The sequence below is a fragment of the Magnolia sinica genome, chromosome 10, assembly GCF_029962835.1.
Source record: "Magnolia sinica isolate HGM2019 chromosome 10, MsV1, whole genome shotgun sequence".
NCBI classification, from domain to species: domain Eukaryota; kingdom Viridiplantae; phylum Streptophyta; class Magnoliopsida; order Magnoliales; family Magnoliaceae; genus Magnolia; species Magnolia sinica.
Window position 1 is genome coordinate 10,429,232 of NC_080582.1, and position 26,854 is coordinate 10,456,085.

A 26,854-nucleotide genomic window follows, 5' to 3' on the forward strand; every position below is an offset into this window, starting at 1 on the left:
TTGCTGACCACCTGCATATCATAGAAGTAACACAATTTTCCTGACTTTGTTTTCCTTATAATTAATAAAGACATATTGAACCAACATGGGCTACCAATGATCCTTTTTCCTCAACTCAAGGACAGGAAAGGTAATCAATCAAGGAGAATTAAAGTGGATCTAAAGAAGATTATTAGATTATCTCAGATAGGATTGGCACCTGTCTGGGTCATGAAGGAATACCTCTTGACTATGGTTAGAAAATTTTAGAATAGAACTCAAGGTTATTTGTCCTCAACGGATTGCAGATATATGTATACACAAGATCTTACAAGCAAAGATGTTGCCAAAAGACTATCAAGTTAAATTCAGTATCTAGAGAAATTAAAGAAACAGTCGTCGGACAATGATCACAAACGCACTTGTTGGTGTTGCGGAAGAGATTGTATAGTATCAACTATTACTGACTTGAATGTCTTTGACAGAGCAAGAGCCATATGATCCACCCTTACCTGCAATGATTTCCAAAACATTGAGATACAACGGGATAAGAATATTTTGGGGTAATGAGATAGATGTATTGGAAAAACATTTAACATGTTTGGACCATAACTAAGCAACATTTTTTTATAGAAATGGCGATAAATTTATCTTTTTCTGTTTGAAGGGCAAATGGCAATGATATATTGGCAAAGAGAAAGGAGAAAGTGATGATGATGAATCATTACACAATTACAAAAGGCAGGCCCAAACATTAAAGTCAAAAAGATTTTTATAGACTTAGACCACTCAACAACATTTGACTTTGCTCTTTTGAACCTCATGGGGAAGCAGTTACAAAAAGACCTATTTTTCAGTTTAGCCTATATCAATCATAATCCCGTAAATAGGGAGAGGTGCCATATTCATTTTGCTTACATACCTCCTCCCAGTTAACCAAGTGGAACTTTCTTTTAGTCTCTGACCCCTTGCCAGAGGTCCCAGATAAGCAAGTGGCTTACAGACATCCACATCAAACTATTCTGAAATCATTTGTTCAAATGTCCCAAGGTAAAGGCAGAATGCTATAATTTCAAATACAAAGTCAATGCTACCGAATCATGACATATATCTGCAATTATCAGAATTTTCAATCTATCTGGAATGATCTGTACAATTTCAGAGCATTTCACCAATTTAAAGCTTTAAATGCCACCTAATATGCATTTAGAGGGACCGAATCACTTACAACGTCCATTTCTTGTTTTGTTAGTAATTCACTTGCAGGAGTTACTAGCTGAGCAGATGGTGCCTTCCCTGCTGACAGGTCCCGTAGGTCAGCCTCTAGCATCTCAATTGCACTCCTGGTAAGAAATGGAACAGATAAGCATCAGATCAAAGACTACTCTCCTCTCAAAGGAGAAAAATACCCCCCAAGACATCTCAAAAAGCATAATGATAAATGACAAAAACTTGTTAGTAAAATTTATGCATTCACAAAAGGCATTGCAACAAGCATGTTGTTTAAAATGCTCAACTTTGAAACATGAACCAAAAACGACATGGGAAACAAAAGCAGGAAATGCCGACTGAAATAACAGAAAGTTTTGCGATGAGCAGCAGATTTGGTCTATGTAAAGAAAATGAATGGCAAGCGAATTGGGTAACAAGCAGAAAACATGATGAGAAATGAATCAGGGTAAAAAAAATAACAAATAATCGGAGGTTGATATCAGGAAAAAAAAGAAAAAAAAAAGTTTCTGAGACTTCTAAACAGGGTTATAGGAATGACCTCTAAAGGTTTATCCAATTGTGATGAACAATTTCAAATGAGTCTCCACAATACATCTTTCAATGGGCTGAAGGAATTTCAATTTGTGTTTAATGGATACATCTAAAACAGAAAACATGATTCAATTTTACTTATCAAGAAGTAGAAAACATAACTAAAATTTGTTTATAATCTATATTTTTTGACAAGTTGTTCAAGGAGTGTTACTATGCAACCAAATTTCCAGGATCTTCTACACATGCACATGTACACATACATGGGCATTTACTGCAAAAGCATACATATATAGAGGAAGCATATCCAAATGCTTCATGCTTCATACATGGGCAGCCACACCACTTACTATAAAAAGTAGAAAATGGCCAAGGAAAGATGACATAATAGGATCAGGTATACAACCAAACTTATGCAGTAATTTCCACAAATAACTGACCTGCAGACACTGAGTGCTTTTCTCATATCTCCGGATGCAGCAGCTACTTTCTGGTATATTTGCAACATAGTTAGAGTTTTTTTTTTTTTTTTTGGTCATAATCGGCTATAATAACAGTGTTCAAGAGTGTCAGAATCTTAGTGATTGACAAGGCTACCAACATGGAATAAAAACGGAAAATCTTTTGAATGCTTGAATGAAATATGCTCTTTCTTTGTTTTTCATAGTGAAGATTCAAGTGTTTAAAGCGATAAAAGTTAGGATTGGCATTAATAATCACCCTGGTATTAATTTCAAATAAAGGGAAACATGGTGAAAGAAAGTTTTAACCATCAAGCCATCTGTTCTTTTGAATTGATACACTAGCTGGGGAACAAAAACCAGCACCTTAATAAATACTCATGTGTTGAATAAGAATAAGGAGAATGCAATAAGAAGAGAATATATGTATTCAACTCACTCTGGCACAAAGCTCCAGTGCTTGAGGTTGGAAAGAATCATACGCCAGAGCCTGTTGAAACAACACAAGACTGAGAAATTAATCTTGGTACTTTTTTTCCCCATCAGAAGTTACAAATTCAAATGGGATTGCATCATTTACTCAGTTTTTTTCCAATATGAAAGATATAAATCAATTTTGAACCTCAAACTTGAGTATCTAAAAGAGAGCAACTAACACTAATGCAACTGAATATCCATTATATTAACACGAACAGGAGAAACCATGACTAAGGAAGATATTATCTACCTGTCCCAAGTGAAAACCTTGTACCATTTTTTATTAATTACCAAAAAGAGAACAAGAGTTGAGCTTCTTATCATAGCAATTGGGATGTTAGGGACGCAACATATAGGTCAAGTTTGACCAAACGTGCCCAACAAAAATAAAGAAAAAGTAATCCACTTCAGATGGCTTCACCCTCTTTCTCCCTGGATCATGGTCTAAATGAAAATGTGAGAAACAACATGTTAAGACATGGTCATCATTGTCGTCGTCATGAAAGCCATATCCCAAGTTCCCAACTAATTGGGGTCAGCTAATGTTAAGACATAATCAACTTTATAAAAAAATAAAAAATAAAAAATAAAAATCTTTTCTATCAGTAACAAACAAATTATTCAGGAGACCAAAAAAAAAGGAAAAGATACAGCATCCATCAAGGCAATGGATAGAAGTACCCCATACGAAGAGAAGATATGTGGACCCCTTCCTTTGCAAGGGTGTCTACAATACAATTAACCTTTCCAGGGACTTGATGATAGATGATTTCCATGCAATGAGACTGCATCTTTAGGTCATAGAATAATGGCTAAATTCTAAGGAGGGGCACACCTCCTCAATGCCCACAGAATTGCATAGTATGAATTGCCCTCAACTAAAGAAATGAGAATGGGCTACTGGAATTGCAAATGAACTTACATATAGGTTTTTTAGTTTTGCTGATCTTGACTTCAATGTTTTCTTTTTCTTTTTTAAAACTCATTTCCTTGGTCTGGTATTTTTTATTCAATCATGGGATCTGCTGGGATGAAGTTCGGGTTCTGAATTGCTCATACTTATCTTTCTCTATCTTGTTCCTATTGTAAGGTTTATTGGTTGATTTGGCAATTTGGGAAAGAAATTGTCAATTTTGGTTTCATATTTGGAAATGTGCGTTACCTAACCATCCTCCTTTTTTAATCCAAATGAATATATGCTTGAATGTGATAAGGGTGATATCGAAGGAAACAAGGAAGACAGAGTGGTAGGGTCAAATCTTATCCGATGAGCGACAGAGTGGTAGGGTTCAAAGGGAAGGGTGATATCGAAGGAAAAGAGGCAGGGTGGACCACGATTTCCAGTTCCAAATCAGCAAAACAAAGCAAGATCAGAAGAAAGGTTGATGTTGCAAACTATCCGACTCTTTTTGTGAAAGGTTTTCTGGCGGGATGGTTGCCGGTCAACTTCACCAGTCTTCAGGAGGGTAGGTGTTGTAATGGACGTCATTCTCCCACTATACAAGGATTCCTCCATGCCGAGGGGCTTCGCCTTCATGCACATAAGCTCGGAGGAAGAGTTATGCCGCGCGGTGGAAATGCTCCATGGAGAAAAGTTTCGGCGGTGTGTAACTTTTGGTGCAAAGAGTCCAGTTCAGGCCAGAGACAAAACACAGAGACTCAAGGACCCCAAAGTCGAAAGGACGAGATCGGAGAAAACCCCAGAGCTCTCAGTCGAGGGTGAGAGAGGTGACTGATATCGGGATGAAAGAAGGAATCTCAGGTCGAGGAAACATCGTGGATGCAGGCACGTAGTACTTTAAGGAGGTGGTGGTCGGGAAGGGGAGTACTATATCACTAGGAAGTGGAAAAGATTGCGTGGATGTCTAGAGGCCCCCTCGAGCTCCTCCCTCGTCAAAGAAGGGGGTTGCGCTAGACATTTTAGAAGGCGAGAAGGTGGTCAACGTTCATCAGGAAGTGATTTCCCAAGCTTAGGAGTCCTAACAGTTCTCGGTTGTGGCTACAACCAAACTTGGAGTCTCTATTCCCCAAGTGAGGGCTTGGTTGGATTAGTGTTGCACATTGAAGATGAAAATGTACAAGATCAGGTAATAGGTTACAATGAGCTATGGATAAGCGTCTGCTCGGGGGCGAACATTGACCAGCTTTTCATGATAGGTGCTCTTCATAGAGATGGTCTGATCATTATGATACAAAGATGGAAGGAGTTCTCTACCTTTGGGATGGAAGATCAATGGTTCCTGATATAGTCAATTCCAATAGAACTCTGCTGCTACGATTTCTTCTTCACGGCGGCTTCGTGTTTGGGAGAGTGCGCATTAGATCGACAAAGGGAACACTCGCCCCTTCCTCCATTTCAGTCTTCGTTGGAGAGAGGAAGCTCGTCTTCCCAGTCTAATAGAGGTGAATGGCGAACCCTTGCCAAGGTGGGGGGATCTGTGGAGAGCTCACGAAGCTATTCCGCCATCTGGATTCCTTTCTCGTGGATTTGGTGAGGAAGATGGAGCACATTCTGGGTGCTCCCCTAGAACTGCGTTTCTTGTGAAAGACACGCATCATGTTTCTATTCGTGTAGATGAAGTCAATGGAGCATCCTTGGCCCTTGTGCCATTGCGTATCTATGACTACAGGAGCACATGGATTTTCTTCCTCCAACTCGTTGCTTCGTCGCTCAGAGGCAGACCTTTGCCTGAGCCTTCCAGATGTCAATCTATCGCCACCTATTGCATAGGTGTCGATCTTGGCTGGAGACAACGACAATCTCGGGATAGGTTCGGGTCCCAAGCCTAGCTCTGATGCTCATTCTATTCTTACTCCATGTATACCTCCCCATGTTAGATGTGCTCGGTGTCACATGTGCGCCAAATGGGTAGGAGCTTTCAGCACGTTTGGCTCTAATCCCTTCTTCTGCATGCGTGGGAGATTGCTCTCTCCAGACAATTTGAGCGAGGTTTCCACGCAAGCAGACTCAAAGGTCGAGAAGGAGTCGGGGGACAATCTTCTTGTCGGGAGGGGAAGGACGATCTCGCCATCGTGGTAGGTGAGGATCAATGGATGTTGACTTCAAGAGAAGCTGAGAATGCGAAAAGCGAGGCAGGCTCGTACTAAGGTGCTCTTCCTCTAGTTGAGGTGGAGGCAGAAGGAGATTTGTTAGAGGAGGCTTTGGGGGTGACCTCTCTCTGCGCAGAAAAATTACAGTCGAAAGCAGTGTAATCAATTCCAACAAGGCTTTGGTTGGCCAAGAGGCGTTCACCAAGATATCTTCATAACAGCACAGATGGGCCAAGGACGTGTTGGAAAGGGTTGGTGGGTTGGTTGGTATGTTGTATGGGGTCACTGACAACAATGTGTGTGCTTTTTTTCAATTTGCTCAAGCCAGAGCTTCTCTGTTTTTCAGCGAGGTCCAGCAGCTCAAGACCAATTGATCTTCCAAGGGATGTCGTGAGTTATTTAGGCTTGAATGTGCCATCAATTATGATAATGGAAGAAATTCTTCTTGTAGGAAAAGGGGGAGAATGGGGAAGATCAACGCTCAATGGAAATTTTCTCATGGAATGTTCGTGGTCTGAGATGTAAGACCAAAAGGCTTAGATTAAACAGGTTTGCCGAAACTCTAAGGCTGAAATTATTGCGATTCAGGAAACCAAGTTGCAGCCTTTTGACAGAGGTATGCTCAACCATATCTGACAGAGGTATGCTCAACTCTATTTGGGGGGTGAAATCTTCATATTGGGTGGCACTTGATGCCATTGGGTCAATGGGGGCATTTGCGTTGCTTGGAATTCTAGCAAATGGAATAAAGTTGACTCTTTTGTGGGGGACTTTTCTATCTTGGTTCTATTCTCGGATGTTTCCTCAGGCTTCTGCTAGACTGTCACTACTGTCTATGGGCCTTGCAAGTACAACATTCGAGAGAAATTATGGGGAGAGTTAGATGCTATCAGGTCAAGATGAGGGGCTCCCTGGTGCATAGGGGGTTATTTTAATGTTGTAAGTTTTTCTCGTAAAAAATCCAGGGCGGGTAAATTTTCCAAAAGTATGGAAAAGTTTTCAAAATGGGTTGGACGGCACGAGTTGGTGGATCTTCCGCTGGGAGATGTTTTTTTTACGTGGTCTAATGGCCAACATAATCCTATTATGTCACATTCGGACAGGTTCCTCTTTTCGACTAATTAGATCAAGAGATACCCCTTGGTCCATCAGCGGGGGCTTCCAAGGTTGGTTTCGAATCATAGACCTATTGTCCTTTTCTCTGATGAGGAAGATTGGGGCCTGAAACCTTTCAGATTTAAATTGGCTTAGCTGGAAATTGAAGGCTTTGCCCAGTTAGTCTCAGAATGGTGGTCTTCTTTTTCGGTGGAAGGTTTTGCAGGCTTCAGACTAGTCAGGAAACTTAAATTGTTGAAGGAGAAATTGAAAGTGTGGAAAAAAAAAAAATAAAGGCTCTATGAAAGAGAGATATACTTCGACAAATTGGTTGAGGAAATTCACAAGTAAGACCTAGCGGAAGAAGTCTTTGGTTTGTCCGAGACTGATCGTTTGAAGAGGGCGGATTTAACTCAAAGATATGCAGCCAGAGCCAAGGAAGAAGAGATCAGATGACAGCAAAGATGTAGAGCGATTTGGCTGAAGCAAGGGGATAAGAACACTCGTTTTTTCACAACATCACTAGTGTTAGAGCCCAAGCTAACAAAATCCACAATTTGCAGATTGATGGGGAAGCTATCACAAAAAAGGAGCACATTTGTGAGGCGATTGTGTCTTTTTACACAAAGCTTCTTTCACGTGAATCATGGGATAGACCTTGCTTCCATGTGTAGGGATAAGGCTCCAGGCCCAGACGATTTCCCAATAGTGTTTTTTCAAAAATTCTGGCAAGTGGTAGGGAAGGATGTGACAGACTTTGTGGTGGAGTTCACAGATCGTGGTCACCTCTCAATTGAAATGGGGGCTTCGTTTATAGCGCTCATCCCTATGACAAAACGGGCCAAGCAGTTGAAAGATTTCAAGCCTATAAGCCTTATTGGGGCCTCCTACAAGATTCTAGCAAAATTTCTTGCTATCAGATTTAGGGGCACTATCTCCAAAGTGATCTCTAAAAACTATGGGGCGTTCGTTTTGAGCCGTCGGATTTTAGATTCCATTCTTATTGCTCACAAGTGCATAGATTCTAGGCACTGAGAGAGGAAGAGTGGGGTGATTTGCATGTTAGACATCGAGAAGGCATACGATCATGTCGATTGGGGTTTCTTATATTACATGCTCGACAGGATGGGCTACGGCTCAAAGTGGAGAGCATGGATCAAATCTTGCAATTAATCTGCCTCGTTTTCTATCTTGGTGAATGGATCGGCCAAGGGATTCTTTAAGGCTTCCCGTGGCCTCGAGCAAGGAGATGCACTTTCACCTCATTTGTTTGTGGTGGTTATCGAGGCTTTGAGTATGATGCTTTATAAGGGCAAGGAAAACAGGCATTTTGTTGGGTTCCACATTGTGGGCCTTCCTAGGTCTGTTAGTCATCTTCAATTTGCATATGACACGTTGCTTTTTTTGTGAAGCAAAAGCGGAATTGGTGCTAAATTTGCAAAAGATTTTGGTTTGTTTTGAAGCGGTCTCAGGATTGAAGATCAATGCAGAAAAATCAGAGATGTTGGGTATCCATGTGGACAGCCCGAAACCGCATCAATTGGCGATCATCTTTGGTTGTCGTCCTAGATCCTTTCCTTCGAAGTATCTTCACTTGCCTCTCTGCATTGGGAAACCAGCTTCGCACTTGTGGGACAGGGTCATTGAGAAGCTCGAGCAGAAGTTAGCTCTGTGGCAATGTAAATGTTTATCTCTTGGAGGGCACCTTACTCACATTAAGTGCGCTTCTCCAATATGCCGGTTTATTTCATGTCCCTTTTCAGATGCCCAAGATCTATCTTGGACAAATTGGAGAAGCTTAAAAGGGAGGCAGAAAGTTCCACCTATTAAAATGGGAAGAGGTGTGTAAACCTATGAAGGAAGGGGGAGCAGGGTTAAAACCTTTAGCCATTACAAACTTAGCCCTCTTGGGTAAGTGGATTTGGAGAATCTGCATGGAAGAAGATTGTTTTTGGAGGCTCGTAATTGCAACCAAGTATGATTGTAATTGGTATGTCAAAGCGTCTTCGTTGTACAGAACCTCGAGAGCTTGGAAAGCGATTATGGCTACGCATCAAGTGGTGAGCAAGGGTATTTCTTTTAAGGTTGGTAGCAGTTCTCGCACACGATTTTGGGTAGACATTTGGAGCGGATCTCAACCACTTTAGACTGTATTTCCAACGATTGCTAGTCTTGCCCCTGACAGATTTGTTCGCATGAGGGACAGTTATTTTGTGGTGGGGGAGTCAATTATGTGGAATCCCCTTGTCGAAGAAACCTAAACGATTCCAAGTCTGTAGAGTATGCAGATCTGATGGCCCTCCTACAATCGGTAAAGCTGGAGCAATTAGAAGAAGACAAAGTTTACTGGTCACCAACAGTTCGGGTAAGTTCTCTATTAGAGCGCTCTATTACTTCATCTTTGCGCTGCCCTCATCTTCGATTCCTTCTTTATCTGTTTCATCATTGGTTTTATAGGGCTCCTCCCTGAGTTGCTGCCTTCTCTTGGTTGGTAGGATGGAAAAGAATTCTTACCATTGATAACCTCCAAAGAAGAGCAATGGTTCTCCCAAAAGTCTATCTCATGTGCATGAGGGAAAAGGAGACAATTGACCACCTATTCATTCATTGCCCCATCGCAAAGATGGTTTGGGACTTTTTCCTTTCCTCTTTTCGGGTAGCTTGGGTGATTCCGAAAACAGTTGAAGAATTGCTTTGGGCGCGGCACAGCAAAGGAGTTGGAAAGGATCGTAAAGTATTTTGACGTCTGCTCATTTTAGCCTTGTTATGGGTTGTTTAGGGATCCAGAAATGGGCGATGCTTCTAGAATGCGGAAGTTGGGGTGAATGAGGTGATTTCTAACATAAGGCTTGTCAAGGATTAGGTGGTTTATGTTAAGGCAGCCCTGACTGCTTCTCCCTTTTACTTCTTATCTTTGAGTTTTTTGGGCTCTGTATTCTTTTCTCACTTTGTGACTTTCTTAATAAATTTCATTTATCTCTCAAAAAAAAAAAAACAAGTTGCCAACCTAATTTTCGCCCTAACATCAATCGCCAAAGTTCTGCTCTATTTGAATTTTCTAGTCCACACTGCCCCCCCCCCCAAAAAAAAGGATTTAATACAACCTCATCCTCTAAGATTCCCCTCATTCTGGGGGCCCGTAGGTTCTTGAACATTAGCTTCCAGAAACCCAAAGGAGCGGGTTTCTATAATGTGAATTTAAGGGGATAGTCTTTGACGATCCCCTCCCACTCAAAGAGGAGGTCAGAAATGGGAATTCCTTGAAACACCTCTAAAGCAATACACAATTAACCAAAGACAATTTGATCTTGGCCACAAGATGGGCTAGGTCCAATGGCTTCTTTATCCTTTTGTTCCTTCCTTTCCAAATTCCCCACACAATTGCATGAGGAAGAATTCTCTACAATATTTTTACCTCAAGGCTTGAAATTCTGACTATTATAACCACCCACTAGTTCTACCATAAATCCAAAAGGACCAAATCAATTTCAAAAAGACAAAAGAACTTGGAGCAACCATACGGTGCCCCATCACACCAAATAAAGAGATGATCCACAGTTCTTGAGTCCTTCCTGCTCATAGAAAAAAAGGGGTGTGGACCAATTGTGTTCTGGAAGATTATTAACCAAGACAATTTTATTGACAGTAGTTGTCCGCATAAGAGCTTCACACAAGGAGCATACGTCCCACACACTTCCGCCCAATGCAGTTTGGGAGTAACTACTGCACATGATGCCTTGAGAAGGTTCTTCAATGAAAATTGACATTAGGAGTGCGGTGTTCATCCTCTTCATAGGGGTATAGGGTTTATCGATCCAAATATTAAGAAGCCTGATTCACAATGTCAATTTCTCATTCCATCAAATTTTTAGCAAACTGGATTGTCTACACAATCTTATCTCCAACAAATTGGAATCTTTGACAAGAAAGTTGTATGTAGCAAGGGTGAAAACCTAGGGAACCTCTCAAGGAACTTTCTAAACTCAAAGGTCTCCTCAAAAACACACTCTTTTGCCATCACTGACATTGAATCAGACCCACTTCAAGAAAATTTAACCAACCAAACTGGGAAGTGTCTCCAAAATTTGCACTGACCCAAGCTCATTGAAATCTTTGACAAGAACACTATATGTACAAGGAAGAAAACATGGGGAACCTCTCAAGGAATTTTCTAAACCCAAAGGTCTCCACAAAAATAAACTCTTTCGCCATCACTGAAATTGAATCAGACCCCCTTCGAGAAAAGTTAACCAACCAAACTGGATTTGTCTCCAAAATTTGCACTGACCCAAATAAAAGACTATTTTCCCCTTGTCACCACTCCCGAGGTCCAACCCCTCTCTAACTTCCCGTGGAGTCAATAATTTCCTCTAAAGCACTTCTTTTTATTTACAAAAACTCCACCACTTCCTTCATTCTAACAATAGCAATACCTCCTTCTTCCTTTGTTTTTTGCACCTCATTTTAATTTATAAGATGAAAAGTTTCCATTGTCACATATCCTCCAAAAGAAAATATATTTGGATTATCTCTAGCTTATTCACCAATCACCACTTTAGCTGGTATCTTAAATCTAGAGAGAGGAAGTCAAAAGATTGGATGGCATTGACTTGATAAGAGTAACCTTTTTTAAATCTCTCAATCATGCGTTCCCACATAGATAGTGATCTTGGATTTTGCCCAATAGGAGGGCCAAGATTTTCATAGGAAGCAAGGTCACTCTACAACCCACAAAACTGCCAACCACCTCCAAAGTAATTTGGTTGATTCCCAACCCCAAAATGGCACTCTTGCTAAAGTTAATCTGGAGGCCCAAGACTACTTTAAAACATCTTATGATGCCTTTAATGGCCCCTACTTGCTCAAGAGAGGCTTCACAAAAGATGATAGAATCATCCACAGGTTGAAGGTGGAAGATTGGAAGTGCTCGGTGAAATGACAAAGAAGCTTTAAGAATATTCAAATTGGAGGCCACCTCAATTAGTTTGCTCAGACCTTCAGCAACAAGTAATGAGAAAAGGAATGGAGAGAGCGTGTCTCCTTGCCGAAGATCCTAACGCTTTGGAAGTAGGAGAGCCATTGATTAAAATGGAGAAGTAATCCATTAAGATGCATCACTAGATCCAAATTGTCCACTTGGAATCAAAATACATTCTTTAAGGTAGATATTAAAGGAATGACCAATCCACCTTATCATATACTTTCCATATTGATTTTGCAAACAATGCACGTGAGTTCGCTCCTTTTTTTTAGAGTCAACACATCATTAGCTATTAGAGTCAACACCTCATCATCTCCATGAATTTTCTACACATCATAAATGTGCATTGATATGGGGAGACAATAAAGTCCACGACACCTTTGAACCTGTTCTAGAAATTTTCATAGAGACAAATTTATGCATTTGTGGGAAAAACTCCTATGAAGAATTTTATTTCCCTAGATAATGCAGCATGCTTCAAAAATTCCACTAGCATCTCATTGCCTTTAGGGAGAATATTGGAATATTTGATTCTATAAAATTCCAACAATAAAAATTCATCTTCCAAAACAACTGTAATTCAATTTCAAGACTGCAATATAACATGCACAAAAATACTTGCATTGACAATATTGCATCTCAAAAGTCAGTCTCCCTCAACAATATTGTATGACTAAGGTTATCTGCTAAGTTACATATAAAAGGAGTCCATTGCATATTTTTAAAAAAAAAGATGGAAAGTTTTATCGAAACGGGTCTAGAAATTAATGTTGTGTGAAATAAAGAACAATATTCTAATGGCTAGAAGACTACAACAGAGGGAGAGTATGAACTACCATAAGCCTCTGCTGAAGGATTCTGAGAATCTGTTCCTTAGAGTAAGCACGAAAAGTTACAACCATGGGCTTGCCTGGCACCAAAAGGAAAAATTATGTTAAAGAGCAAGTCAATACCACTTCAAGCAAATGTGATTTGCAATAAAACTCAATAATGAAAGCATCAGTGAAGTAAACTTTTAGGCCCACTTAGCAGGTATATCCATTCGAAATTGATTTAAAATAACAAGTAAAATGAGTAAGTGGAAAATGTAAATAAAAAGCTCATTGTCCAGCATATTTTGGAAAACAAGAATGGGTCAGGGAGCAAAGGGGGAAGACCAGTTCAGAAATGAAGATAATCAGCTGGAATGTGTGGGGGTTTGGCTGCAGACAGAAGAAGTTTCAAATTAAGGAGTTTTGCGGGAGATTTAAAGCCCAGCTGTTGTCTTTTCAGGAGATGAAGCTTCAGGCTATTGATAGGATTATAATCGATTCCCTGTGTGGAGGTATGTTCAATAAGTCAGTGGCTGTTGATGCTGAGGGAGCCTCGGGAGCGGGTCTGGGCCAAAGAGGATTGGTGGGGAGGAAAACACTCTGTTTCTATTCTTTTGAGAGATGTAGAAGTGGGTTTTCACGTCAGTTTACCGGCCGAGCTGGCATGGTCAGCGTGCTTTCCTTTGGCCTTAGCTGGATTATGTTCATAGTAGATGGTGTGAACCCTAGTGTGTTGGGGGAGACTTCAATGTTGTAATATTCTCCTGTAAGAAGCTAAACATGAATCAGGTCACACGTAACATAAGGAGTTTCTTAGCGTGTGTGAATAAGAAGGGTTGGTGGATCTGCCGATGGGGGATGTTAAATTCACATGGACAAATGGTAAGGAAAGGTTGGCTATGTTGAAATTGGACAGATTTCTGGTGTTGAAAGAATGGGTGGAGAAATTTCCATTATTGCATCAAAGGGGGTTGCCAAAGCCACTTTCCAATCACTGACCGATATGCCGAATGTGGACGATGAAGATTGGGGCCCAAGACCCTTTAGATTTTAATTGTTTTGGATGGAAGTTGAGGGATTTTCTGGTCTGATTTGAGAGAGGTGGAACTCCTTCGAGATTATGGTAAGTGCATGGTTTAGACTGTTTTAGAAGTTGAAGATGTTGAAATGTAAAATTAACAACCGGAATAAATAAGTTTTAGGCAAGAGGGTAGGAGAATTGGACTCCATTCTCGGGGAGATTTAAGAGCTTGATCAAAATGAGGAAGGGGTGGAAAACTCTGAGGAAGACAAGGATCTAAGGTTTCCACATGCTAGAATACAAGAAAAGATTGAATGAAGAAGAAATCAAATGGAGGCTAGATCCAGAGTGACTCGGCTGAAGAAAGGAGACAAGAACATGAAATTTTTTTCATCACACGGCTACTGCCTGGGCCAGGACAAATAGAATCTCTAGTGTTTCTATGGAAGGGAAGGGGCTTGATGAGAAAAGTCAGGTTTGCACCGCGATCGTGAAATTCTATAAGGAGATGCTTTCCAAAGAGGAGTGGTCCTGGCCAAGATTATAAAACTTAAATTTCAACTAGCTAAGAGTGGAGGAAGCAACATCTTTGGAGAAGCCGATCTCTATGAAAGAAGTAAAAAAGGCAATGGATTCATTAGGGAGAGATAAGGCACCAAGACCGGATGGATTTCCTATTGCTTTTTTCCAGGTTTTCTGGGAATATATAAAAGTGGACTTGTTCAACATTATTGCATATTTTTCTAGCATGGCTATCATCCTTCCAAAATAGGGACACCTTTTATCATTGTCATCTGAAGATAGAGGGAGAAGAAAACCTTGATGATTTTTTAGACCCATTAGCTTAATCAAGAGTCCCTATAAAATTTTAGCCAAAATTCTCACTTCCAAGGTTTAAAGCGGTGCTTGGGAGGGTCATTTTGGATGTCTGGGGGGCTTTTTTGTCTAGAAGGCAAGTTGTGGATAGTTGCCCTTATAGCACATGAATGCATGAAATCGAGGCATAGAGGAGGTAAGAAATGGGTGGTTTGTAAATTGGACAAAGAAGGCCCATGATCATGTGAATTGGAGTTTTCTGCACTACATGTTAGGTTAGTTGGGGTGTGGGGAGAAGTGGAGAAGATGGATGTGGGCATGCTTAGAGTCGGCTACATTCTAATTGTTAGTGAATGGATCTCCCAAGAGTTTCTTTAAGGCTTATAAAGGATCAAGGCAATGAGATCCTCTCTCCCTCCATCTCTGTGGTAGTAGCAAAGGCGCTAGGTAGGATTTTGGAGAAGGGGGCATCAGTGGGTCTAATCAATGATATCAAAAGTCAAAAAAATCCAATTTTCAAATTTCACATCTCTAATTTGCGGATGACATGATTTTATTTCGTGATGTGATGGGGGAAAAGGTGGACAACCTCAAAAAGATCATCAGGTGCTTCGAGGCAGTCTCGGGTCTCAAGGTGAACATCTTGAAAAGTGAACTGTTAGGGGTGGATACCTCTAAGGAAGAAGTCTTCAAGCTGGTGCGGGTATTCATATGTAGCGTTGGGGCATTCCCTTCCTCTTATCTTAGCCTCCCTCTGTCTTGGAAAGCATGCTATGCACTTATGGGATAAAGTAATTGAAAAAATGGAAAGGAAGCTCTTGGGTTGGAAGAGCAGGCATCTTTCTCTGGGTGGCATATTGATACTAATTAAAGCCACAATGTGCAACCTTCCATATATTATATATCCTCATTCCACTATCCAAAAACAATTATGGATAAACTCGAGAAGGCGAGAGGGGATTTTCTTTGAAGGGCACCGAGGAGAGGAATAAATTCCACTTGCTTAGGTGGGACAAGGTGTGCTATCCGATTCAAGACTGTGGCGTGAACATAAGAAAACTGGAAGATGTGAACTCTGCTTCCTTGGGAAATGGTGGTGGCAGTTTGGGTTGGATGAGGATAGCCTTTGGAGAGAAGTGATAGTAAGAAAATATGGGGTTATTAGTACGGGATGGATCATCCTTATACAGAGCATAGGCTATTTGGAAGGTGGTTGGACAATGGGCCTTTTTTTAGGGAAAGGGTTGGCTTCCCTATAGGCAATTGAGACAGAATAAGATTTTGGGAGGACGCTTGCTCTGCGTGTAAAAGCTTAAGGACGCTTTCCCAAACTTAGATAGGCTAGCCTTGGAAGAGGACACCTCCACAATGCAGTGTTTCTCATTGTGTGCAGAAAGCGGTTTGGTCTCACCCCTGTCATAGAAATCTAATTGATGAGTTGGAAGAGTTCCTTCATCTGCTAGACTGCCTTCAAGATTCCTACCCTTCAGTGGGAGAAAATGATTGCTTGGTTTTAGAGGAACGAAAGTTTGGAATGCTTCTCAGTCAGATTGTTCTTAAATCTGACTTGGGGAGAGGCACGTGGGAATCAAGGGCAAAGCTCGGCTTTCATTTAGAAGTACGGGGCTCCTCCACGGGTGGAGGCATTTGCTTGGTTAGGGGGGGGGGACAGGACAAAGTACAAACAATAGACAATCTTTGAAAGATGAAAATGGTGCTTAAAAATGTGTTAGTGGTGTGCACGAGGAACGCAAATCAATGGATCATCTCTGTATGTCGTATCCTTCAGTTAAGGAAGTGTGGGAGCAGGTTCTTTACCATCTTCAGAATCCCGTAGGTGGCGCTGAGCTCTATTAAAGAATTCTCCCAAGCTTGGGGGGTGTAAAAAAGGTAAGTGCTTTGCGATTTGTCCTTGTTGGCCAGGATTAGGGCTATCTGGGGGGAAAGGAGCAATAGGTAATTCTGGAATCATGCGGATCCGTTGTAAAGGAGTTTAGGAGGGCCAAGGTCAATGTCATGGGTTGGGCTTCTTGTCTAGAGTCTTTTGATAGGTGCAATCTCTCCCCCATTTATTAGCCATCTTTGTTGTAAATAATTTTCTTTCTTCTTTTGCTTGTTCTTAATAAAAATCTTCATTGCCTCAAAAAAAAAAAAAAAAAATGTCCTTGAGATAATGTTTCCAACAGATAATTTTTTTATTCAAGAAGTCTAACAAATGCCATCCATGTTTTTCTTATATGCACAAGATGTTAAAACTCAATAGATGAAGGCAAGTTAGTAAACCTACAATTCAATGACTGAAGTTTCGGAAGAAAGCGATCAGCAAGGTCGATTGCATTTGCTATTCCTGTGCGAATGGAGAAAAGAAAATGTGAGTGATTCACATAACTTCTATGGTGTTTGTGTTGGAGCTACAAATATAGACTTTAAGCACCAGATATTTAAAACTTGTCGAACCAAATGATAGCATGATGAGCAAGCTACTTGAGAAACATTGGTTTTAGGGTCTTTAGAACCATACCTATTAATATGAATGTGGAGAACGGAAAAGTTGTAAGCATGAAAAGATCATGAAGCACGGACCGATCTTTAGTGATTAAATAGTCCATCTCATCAACAAACACCAACCTATTCTAAGAAAAAATTGTTGAATTAACACAAAGTTAGCACCAATAAAATCAGCAAATAAGCAGAAAAATGTCTCAAAAACACAGAGCAAAATTGCAAGCAGCAGCATAGTAAAGCCTGCACAAGGGCATAGTTAACAAATGTTCTAAGAATATTTGGGAGAAATTAAGAGTTTGTAAGCTCTAAAGATGCATATGTGCAAGCGCAAGTTTCTCACATCATCCTTCCCTGTTTCTTTTGAGAGAACAAGTTCTGCAAGTGCTGAAGAGGCAAGCAAGTTCCATTTATCTTCTTTCGTGGGCGGTATCTTTCAAATATCTGCCAAGGAAAATCAGAGCATTAGAATGTACAATGTTTAAGTCATGTAATCCTTAGAAGCCTCAGTATGGTACCTTGCTGAAAATGTCAGAAGTGGCCGTAAGCGAAGTACAATTTATAGCTAATACATCTGGTGGTTGCAATCCCCTCTGAATGAGATCAATACAGCAACAAAATTCACTTAAAGGAAAAAAAAAAAAAAAACCTATTGATGCACAGAATAAAAGAATTGAGAGAGACAGAGTTTATCGCTGACTAGATAATTTAGTTAAACTCGTTAGTTAAAACAGTGTGAAATTGGCCATTCTGCCTTGCCTGTGGTAGGGAAAGCATGCAATGGTTATGTTAGTAATAAGGTATAGCTCACAAGTTCAAAATGCAGCTTGGATGCAAAAAACACAAATCTAAATGGGCGTTTTGCATTCTTATAGTTGGCTTTATATCCAATAATTTTACTGTCTCAGTGGCTTAATTGAACATCCTCCACATTGTATCCTTTCAAAATTCAGAACCAGCAAGATAAGGCCCGAAACAGACTACTCTGCAGGTCACAACATTCTATTCAGAAAACCCAAAGTATTGACTACAAAGCCTAGTCTATAACCGTCAATTGATTTTTGGAGAACAGTCAAAACTTTGGTTTTGAATGTTATGAGATGTGAATTGTAAAATAGAACCTGTCTAATGCAATGAGGAAATGGCATGGGAGAAAAAACTGATGAACTAAATTATTAACTGTTTTGACAAAGAAGCTACATGTTAGGATTCTTCAATGATGCTTTCAGTGTTTCATGTGGAAATTAACTTAGTTACCTCTTTTGCCCATCCTAGCAATTGTTCCTTCACTTTCTCCATGGACAATGTCTTCCCAGTCCCTGGACATCCACATATGTATGAACTACCTGCCTTCTCATGTTCAATGCATGCCTTGCAGAACTCAAACACCCTTTTCTGCTCCTCTTCCCGGCATAGAACACCAGATGGTGCCGTGGATACATGCAAAGCTTCCTTCACTGCATTCATCTGTGCAGAATCTACAGAAAAAATCAAAGATAAATTTCAATCCACATCAATTCAAATAAATATCATAAAATTATGGGCACATAAGAATGGAAAAAGGGAAGACTAAGTAAACTAGTAGACAAGAAATCATACATCTACTTACCAGTCGTGCCAAATTGATACGAATTTAGACAAACCATATTGTTGGTGTAATAACACAAAAAAATTTGTACACAAGTAAATAAATGAGTGATTTTCCACATGTGTATTTTAACAACCAGTTTTTTTTAAGTAAAGATATATAGATGAGTGCACATGTACACACACTTATATATACGTACACCTTATAATAACTTTCAAACCTTCAAATATCTCCGTATACTTGATCGTTCATCAAACCAACCATTGAAATGACTCATCATCACTAGCTAAAGCTAACTAATTGTCCACTTCAATTTTGGACCACCCGATCATACTAAATCAACCACAAGATCATCATATCTATCCATACAAGCTTTGATTGAAGATTTTGATATGTTCATCTTGTTCGCTACGCATGTATACACTAATCTATAGACGGAATCATGATCTAAGGACCCTGCTCACTTGTACATATACTTGTACATACTTCTACACATCTCAAGCTTATATATCTTAACACACTTGATTAATCATCAATCCAACCATTGAGAAGACTCTCTATGGATTGATTAAGCTATCCAATTGTTCGACTCCAATATGGACCACTACATCATCATTAAATAGACAAAGGATCCAATTTAAGCTATTTACATCCGATCATCCACAATTCTAAACCTTTGATCTCAACCGTAGTACATCAATGAATGTTTTACACTGTTTAAGTTTAATTTTAACGGTAATAAATAAGCCATTGATTGTCTAAAGTTTTCCACGGTGTACATGTTCCTACCCTATACCAATCTTCAGAAAACTTATTTATGAGAATCTGATCGCAATGAGAATTTAACCAATGCTTCTTCAGCCCAATTGAACTGTACATCTTCAACACCGACATCAAATTCACAAGATCAACCGCCCATCTTAATTTACATCATATATGTTAGATAACCAACTTGAAAATCAGATAACAAACGTCCTTATGACCCACAGGCAACCCCCAATGAATCTACTAGGTTACTTTTCACATCAAGTCATGCTTGGATCTATTACGGAGGTCCCAGGTCATCTGATTATACACTTTCCAAAACAACAAAAGGGTTCGGTAATTTCACATGTACCCTACTCCGTACACCTTCACGTGAAAAGATCATGATCTGCCCATTAATCTAACAGACTGACCATACATGTACACATTAGCACCCCAATAAATCGCGTAGGCCACTCAAATTATGATCTTAAGGCAATCTAACCGTGAACTTTCAAACTCCAGCACCTCTAACCATCCAATTAAAGAGTAACTAGTCGAAAGCATCTTTCAATGATTCAAAACACACAATGGGTGGGCCATTAATGTGTACGACTTGTGATCAAGCTACGGCCTAGCCCCTGCCCTACACACGTGTAAGCCAGCGCGCATGAGTGCATGTCAGGATTACTGTTTCACCGGACCAATTAGGCGAGCATGTAAGGATTGCAAAAGGTACGTAATGTCTAGAGTTGTGCGAGATTTGGTCAGTCCATTTGATCGATGAGCATGTCACGATTGCTCATTTACATACTTGTCAAGATTGCCACATTGCCGGACTGGTTAGGTGAGCGTATAAGGATTGCATAAGGTACCTAATGTCAGAACCATGAGAGATCTTGGAATGTGAATTGAATTTAAGTACACACCTCGTTGAACCGGTTAAGTAAGCATGTCAAGATCGCAAAAGGTACCTAGTGTCAGAGCCATGCGAGTTTGTGGAAAACTGGTTAATTGAACTTGGTTATGATGGAGTATACAATTGCATACACTATTGCATTCATGGCATTATGGCATATTGTAAGACTTCATTCATGACATTATTCTATTGAGAACCTGTTTATTTCTTGTCTGTTATTGAACCATCTCATTGGGTACATCTCTTGGAATTCAACTGTGGTCGATATAATCTTACTGGGCTTCTAGCTCACCCAATTTGATAACTCTTATAGGTTTACAGGAGGATAGAGGAGCATAAGATGAAGAATACCCGGATGACTACTTTTATTAGATTTTAAGCTTTAGATTAGTTTCTTCTATTTATTTGAGAATTTGGAAATTGTAACGAACTTAAAAGTATAAAAAAGAGTGATTGGAGGGATGTAGTAGCAGCAAAGGTTTTGGATTTCTGGATTTAGGAAGCTATTTTAAAGTTTTGAAGTTTTCATTATTATGGTTTGGATGATTTATTAATGGATTCGGTTTGGATGCATGATGATTTGAATGTGAATGTGATGAATGAATGCATGAAATATTAGTTCACACCCTAGAACTCGTGATCAGGGTCATTGTACTCGAGTTCCGAATTTCAGGACGTGATAGTTAGAGTCTAAAATATGTAAGTATGTATGGATGTACATACTACAGATAGCCATGTAATTAAATACATATATATCTGTTAAGATCTCCTGTAGATCTTTAGGGGGTGTTTGGCACATGGCATTGGGAAGGATTAGGTGGGATGGGATTCAAAAAATGTAATTATTACATATGACAGGGATTGTCCCTTGATACCATGGGATGAGTCTAATTCCATGCTATGTTTGTAATACAGTGGGATTCACTCTTTGGTTTGTTGTACATTGAATAAATATACCCACCATCATTTGAAACTATTGAGAATAACACGTGTTATATCCAAACCGTTCATCTGTTTTGTAACCTCATTTTATGGCATGGGCCTAAAAATGAGGCAGATCCAAAACTTATGTGGCCCCAAAGAAGTTTTCAACGGTAGGCATTCAATCCCCGCTGCTTTCTATGGTGTGGTTCACTTGAACTTTAGATCTACCTGATTTTTTGGCCCATGCTCTAAAATGATCTTGAAAAATGGGTGGACGGTGTGAATATAACCCACACATCATGGTGGGACCTACACAACTTGCTAACATTGAGTGGAATTGGCACGGGACCAAATGCAATTCCATCTAATCTAATTCCTAGCTTTTCCATTCTTTCCAAATATTGAGTGGAATTGGCATGGGACCAAATGCAATTCCATCTCACCTAATCCCATCTAATACCATGCACCAAACGCCCCCTTATGGATCTTTCCCCTCTTCTATATATGCATGTCATTCTTAATGAAATAAAATATAGTCTCTCAAACCTTAACACGCTATAAGAGTTATCCATTGGTCATTTGTCCACCATAAAAAACTAAATAAAATCATAGTTGTTCCTACTTGTTTCTACATCTTCCCACCAGACAATCAAAACCCACTATTTTGACCTCTTCTACCCATGCCACATCCATCGTTCATTTCCTGTAGCCATCACTACCCCTCCAATTAGATTTAGTATGCGCCTGTCTATCGATGTGATTCCCACCCCAAAGTCGGGAGACACCATCACGAGCAGGCATTCATCTTTGCAACTGTCAATCGATAAAACCTCCATCTTGTGCTATCTTATATCAGCTCAAACCCATCAATCGATCTGCGAACAACCTCTATTTACTCTAACCATCACAACCACCATTACCAGCATGTTTTTCAGCATCACAGCTCCGCCCGTAGCACCACCATGTCACCACACCATCAAACATCTTCTCTACATCTGCTCACAACACCCATTTGCAGCAAACTACACTCATCCAACCAACTCCAACCACAAACCCCACCAGATCAAGCCTCGTCTCCATCAAATCCGATGAGATCTGCAACATTTTGTGGTTGGTTCAATATCGCCAATTGTCACATCCAACCGCCATCACCACCACCTATGACACCCACTACAATTATTTTTAAGCTAGCATTGTCTGGCACCAATATGCGCCTAATCTGCAACACCGATCATATCCCACTACTGCTTCTTCCTACGGGATCTCCCATCGCCTCTATCATCCTCGTCTACGGCATGAACCCACCACTACCGCTCCCTAGCTAGATCCCACAACCATCTCAGACCAAACCCAAGTTCCATCTCCAGTTGCCGCCATCATTTCCAACAGTCACAGACCTCTAATCTGATCATCTTCATCTCTACAAAAAAAAAAACCAGCCAGTCTCATTGCCACCTACCAAACCCGTTGTTGTCTTCGTTCCAACCAGTCGCCAACGTCGCACCAAACCCACTAGTCGCTCGAATCCAAATCCACCATTACCAGATATAACACCACCTATGCTGCCGGAAACCTAACAAATCACCCGCCCAAACAGAACCACCGTCTTCGCCAAATGCTACCATTTGCAATTCCCTCATCCAATGAGATCCATAACTCGACGATGCCATCAGATTAAGATCCAAATCTATATCCTGACACCATCATCTGATTGAAACCCATTCCTGAAACCCTCCCTTCCATCTCCTCCAATTGTCGATCCTATTGCCATTACAACTGTCGTTGCCACAACACTCACAGTCATTGCTCGCTTCACATCGATCTGCAATTCAGCAGAGTTCCACCATCACGGCTTTGTTATAAACTTTTTAAAGAGCGAAAGGGCATTGGAGTTATTATTCAACCCCCTTTTATTTCCCTTCGTTTGTTACTCCGTGTGTGTGTCCATCCTAATGCACCTTTGCTCCTCTTTGGCACATATAAAAGACTTGTTTAGGGCAACATCTACCAAAGTTGTCCGCCACCATTACCAACAGATTGTAGCAAATTCATTGTCCAAATCTTTGTTCGTCTAGATCCGTCACCCAAATCTCTGTCCACCTGATCAGCTCACCATTAGCCACTCGCCTCAGCACAGGTTTGAAACTCCATTTTTTATTTAGGCCATTCTTATTTGTGTGCATATTCAGCACCTCTGTGCGCCCGCCTATTTGGGACTGCTATTATGCTGGTACTTAGAATGGGACCCATTTATGTGCCAACTTCTAACAAGACCAATCCACCATCGCCGCAAACCCAGATCTTGACCATTGATCCCACCATCCCAAATTCATTGTTGCCACAATCGTTCCTACCATTGTCCTAACTGTTTGACATAATGCTCGACTCAACTTGACATAGAGGAGCTCTACAAGCACTCAAGCTTTCCTTTTCCATTCATCATTTCTTTCTTATTGGGCATTTGTTCTCAGTTGTGGGTGCAGTTCACTCATACGTTGTGTAATGTTGCACGCGTGCCTTCATATGCCATTGTGGGTGTAGCCCTCCTCTCAACCATTGTGGGTGTAGTTCACTCACTTGTTGTGAGGTGCTACACATGTTTTTTTAGAGGATTATGCATCTGAATGGTGGTCTGATGGCTGGCTGATTGTCGAGTTTGGATGGCCTGCTATTTGAATAGAAGATTCAACGGATGATGAAAGCTCAATCTATGTACAAGCAGCAATTGAAGATCATATATCCCACCATGTTGTGTTTGAGGGGGAATTGTGGCCCAAGATCATCGTCTTCATATGTATTCCAAGCTGCGCATGAACGATATCAATGCTCCAGCTTTAGGGGTGGTGTTAGAGTCTGGGATATGTACGTACAATTCTACTTGCTATAGATAACTGTGGTTGGATTCATGTATATCTGTTAAGATCTCCCTTAGATCTCTATATATTTCACTACTCTTTTATATATTCGTGTCATTCTCAGTGAGTGAGATAACATATATAACAATTCTCTACAAAATGTATTGTGTAGTCTCTCAAACCTTAACATGCATCTTTATCAATTAAACAAATCATGATGTCAGGGAAACAAGTAGAGGAATTATACAGTTCTTAACCCTGACAGCATTTTTATCTTAGCCAGCATTCTGTAAAGGTGAGGCCCAAAATCAATGATTTAGACTGCTCATCGGGTGGACCACACTATAGATGTGTGATTGTCCAAAATTTACCTCCTTCAAACAATCCCAGCCATCCATTTATTGTTTTTTAACCACATATTTGCAGGTCAAGAATTGGATGAGTGGGAAAATCCAATGCAAAAGTTCACCCTTCCAATGCATGACCCAACAGATGAATGTTGGAGATCACAGAATGGTGGGGCCTACATGTGAGGAATGCTGGTGGCAGTTCCAGCCAAGCATTGCATGCTTCCTCAAAAATACAGATCAGTATCAATCAAACACTTAAAAGGGCAGCTCTGAATTCACATATGAGCTGAAGAGAAAAAAATATGAAAATCATGTAATCAAAGACCACGAAATTCTGATAAAGATAAGTCCTTATACCTCTGGGATTCCACCTGGGTTTCTGAGGGAAATGATCCAACAGTCTTCTCCTTGGTGATTTGGGCGACTGCACAAGTCTACTATCAGAATCTTTGAGAATTCCCTGAAACAATCAATATCATTCCAAATCCAGAAAAAGTAAATAGGAATGTATGTCAAAACTGAGTGAATGGATAACAGCAGAAAGAGGGGGGAGGGAACTCACATTTGCATCACTGGTTTGGGTCCCATTCGTGATTCTACGAGGTGATGTCCATTTCGCCGGAGAAACTGCCGGTCTCTCTGGCGTCGACTTGGATATTGATTTCTTCCTTTTGGGTGTTAAGACCTCCATTGACCCATTTTCGATGGATTTTTCAATAGAACTCACATTCATGACCCCATTTGGGCATCTGCGAGGTGATGTCCATTTCACCGGAGAAACCGCAGGTCTCTCTGGCGTCGACTTAGATATTGATTTCTTCTTTTTGGGTGTCAATACCTCTATTGACCCACTTCCAATGGATTTATCAGCAGAACTCATGTTCATGAGCCCATTTGTGCATCTGCGAGGTGATCTCCTTTTCACTGGAGAATTGTGCCGACTCTCTAGCATTGATTCGGCGAATCTTGAATTCTTCTGTTCTGGTGTGGAAACTTCTCTTGATCCAGTCATGCTCCCATTCATATCCTCGTTTTGGATCCCATTCATGCATCTACGAGGTGATTTCCATTTCCCTGGAGAATCAATCTGGCTCCCCGGCATCACAGATTTCAATTTCATCCGTTTCGGCATGGAAACCTCTCCAGATCCAATCTCACTGAATTTCTCAGAAAAGCTCGCATCCGCATCGCCATCTCGGGTCATGTTTGTTGATCTGCGAGGCGATCCCCGTTTCACAGGAGAATCGAGTGGACTCTCCAGCATCAATTCAGATCTCGATCGCTTCCGTTTCCGCATGGAAACCCCTCTCAATTCGATCTCACTAGATTTCTCTGGAAAACTTACATTCACATTATCATTTTGGTTCCCATCCGAGCATCTGCGTGCCGATCTACGTTTCGGCGGAGAATCAAATGGACTCTGCATCATCAATTTGGATCTCGGTCGCTCCCCTTTTTTAATTTTGCTCTTCGGCATTTTGCCTGTAACTTCTGAAAAATGTAAGAAAGTTACAAGTAACTTTCTTACTGTTGGTATTCGGGGGAGAAATCTTACAGGTGACAAAGTTTCAACCTGTGACTTTGTATCAGGTGAAGAAGCAAGAGATGTTACAAAGGAATATGGTGTTTTTCCACTCACTGGTTACTTTCTTACAGTCAACAGCTACTTTTTTTTAAATTTGGGAAAGGGAGATGGAAACGTAGCTTGTTGCAGGACCACCTACCTGCTCTAAGGGGCCGTTTGGATGCCTGTAACTTCTCTAAAATGTAACAAAGTTACGGGTGACATTCTTGCAGTTGGTGTTTGGGGGAGAAAAGTCACAATTAACATTCTCTCAACCTGTGACTTTCTTATAGGAGAAAGAACTGAAAATGTCACAGGGAGAGTAGTCGTTTTTCAAGTTACCTGTATCTTTGATACTGGTAACGGTCCGAATTTTCGAATTTGATATGTCTTGGGAGATGCACAGTTGCATTGAAGGAAGCCTAGCTGCATTCAGACGCAATGAAGGCAAACGCGGCAATTGAAGGCTGAGGCTGCCATTGAAGCTCCAGAGCAGCCTGTTGGTAGCTTTATTGAAGACGGTAGATGGGTAGTATTGCTATATAACAGCTTCGAAGCCCTCCAGCGTCTCCATCTACGTCTCTATCAGTCCCCTTCTCCCTCTCTCAGCAGTATCTCCCTCTCCCATCCAGCTCCAACAAGTTCGTGCCCTACAAAAAGAAAAAACCTCTCTTATTTTTTTCTTTTTCTTTTTTTTAATTTACCTCTACAGCGTCCTATGGGTTAACGGCGCCGGTTTGCGTAGTGACGTGGGATGGTTGGTGCTGTGTGGGGCCATCATCTAGTTTATGTTTCATCCACGCCGTCCATCCATTTTTTCAGATCATTTTAGATCCTGATACCAAAAATTAGATAGATATAAATCTCAGGTGGACCACACCATAGTAAAACGTGATTGGAAGTCCACCGTTAAAAACCACCAAGGGCCGACTGTGATTTTGTTTTACATCC

General features: G+C 40.6%; 1 protein-coding gene across 6 annotated transcripts in view; it reads right to left on the reverse strand.

Moving 5' to 3' along the window:
* The window catches only part of LOC131257952 (cell division control protein 6 homolog B-like), a 36,642-nt gene extending 10,067 nt beyond the window's left edge, over positions 1 to 26,575 (reverse strand). For 4 of the 6 annotated variants that reach the window (XR_009177727.1, XR_009177728.1, XR_009177729.1 and 1 more), the window contains exons 1-12: positions 24,902 to 26,571; positions 24,697 to 24,799; positions 18,217 to 18,437; positions 17,478 to 17,552; positions 17,303 to 17,403; positions 16,979 to 17,085; positions 16,745 to 16,804; positions 12,645 to 12,718; positions 2,644 to 2,694; positions 2,184 to 2,233; positions 1,208 to 1,322; positions 402 to 491 (exon numbers count right to left, since the gene is read on the reverse strand). Coding sequence is in view for 1 of the 6 variants with exons in the window: in XM_058258930.1 (XP_058114913.1) it covers positions 402 to 491; positions 1,208 to 1,322; positions 2,184 to 2,233; positions 2,644 to 2,694; positions 12,645 to 12,718; positions 16,745 to 16,804; positions 16,979 to 17,085; positions 17,303 to 17,403; positions 17,478 to 17,552; positions 18,217 to 18,437; positions 24,697 to 24,799; positions 24,902 to 25,816 (1,962 nt within the window). In the remaining 5 variants the exon portion in view is untranslated. Of the gene's footprint in view, positions 1 to 401; positions 492 to 901; positions 1,002 to 1,207; positions 1,323 to 2,183; positions 2,234 to 2,643; positions 2,695 to 12,644; positions 12,719 to 16,744; positions 16,805 to 16,978; positions 17,086 to 17,302; positions 17,404 to 17,477; positions 17,553 to 18,216; positions 18,438 to 24,696; positions 24,800 to 24,901 lie in introns of all 6 variants that reach the window. The other 2 variants (XR_009177731.1, XR_009177730.1) reach the window with 2 other exon arrangements.
* Positions 26,576 to 26,854: the final 279 nt, after the last annotated feature.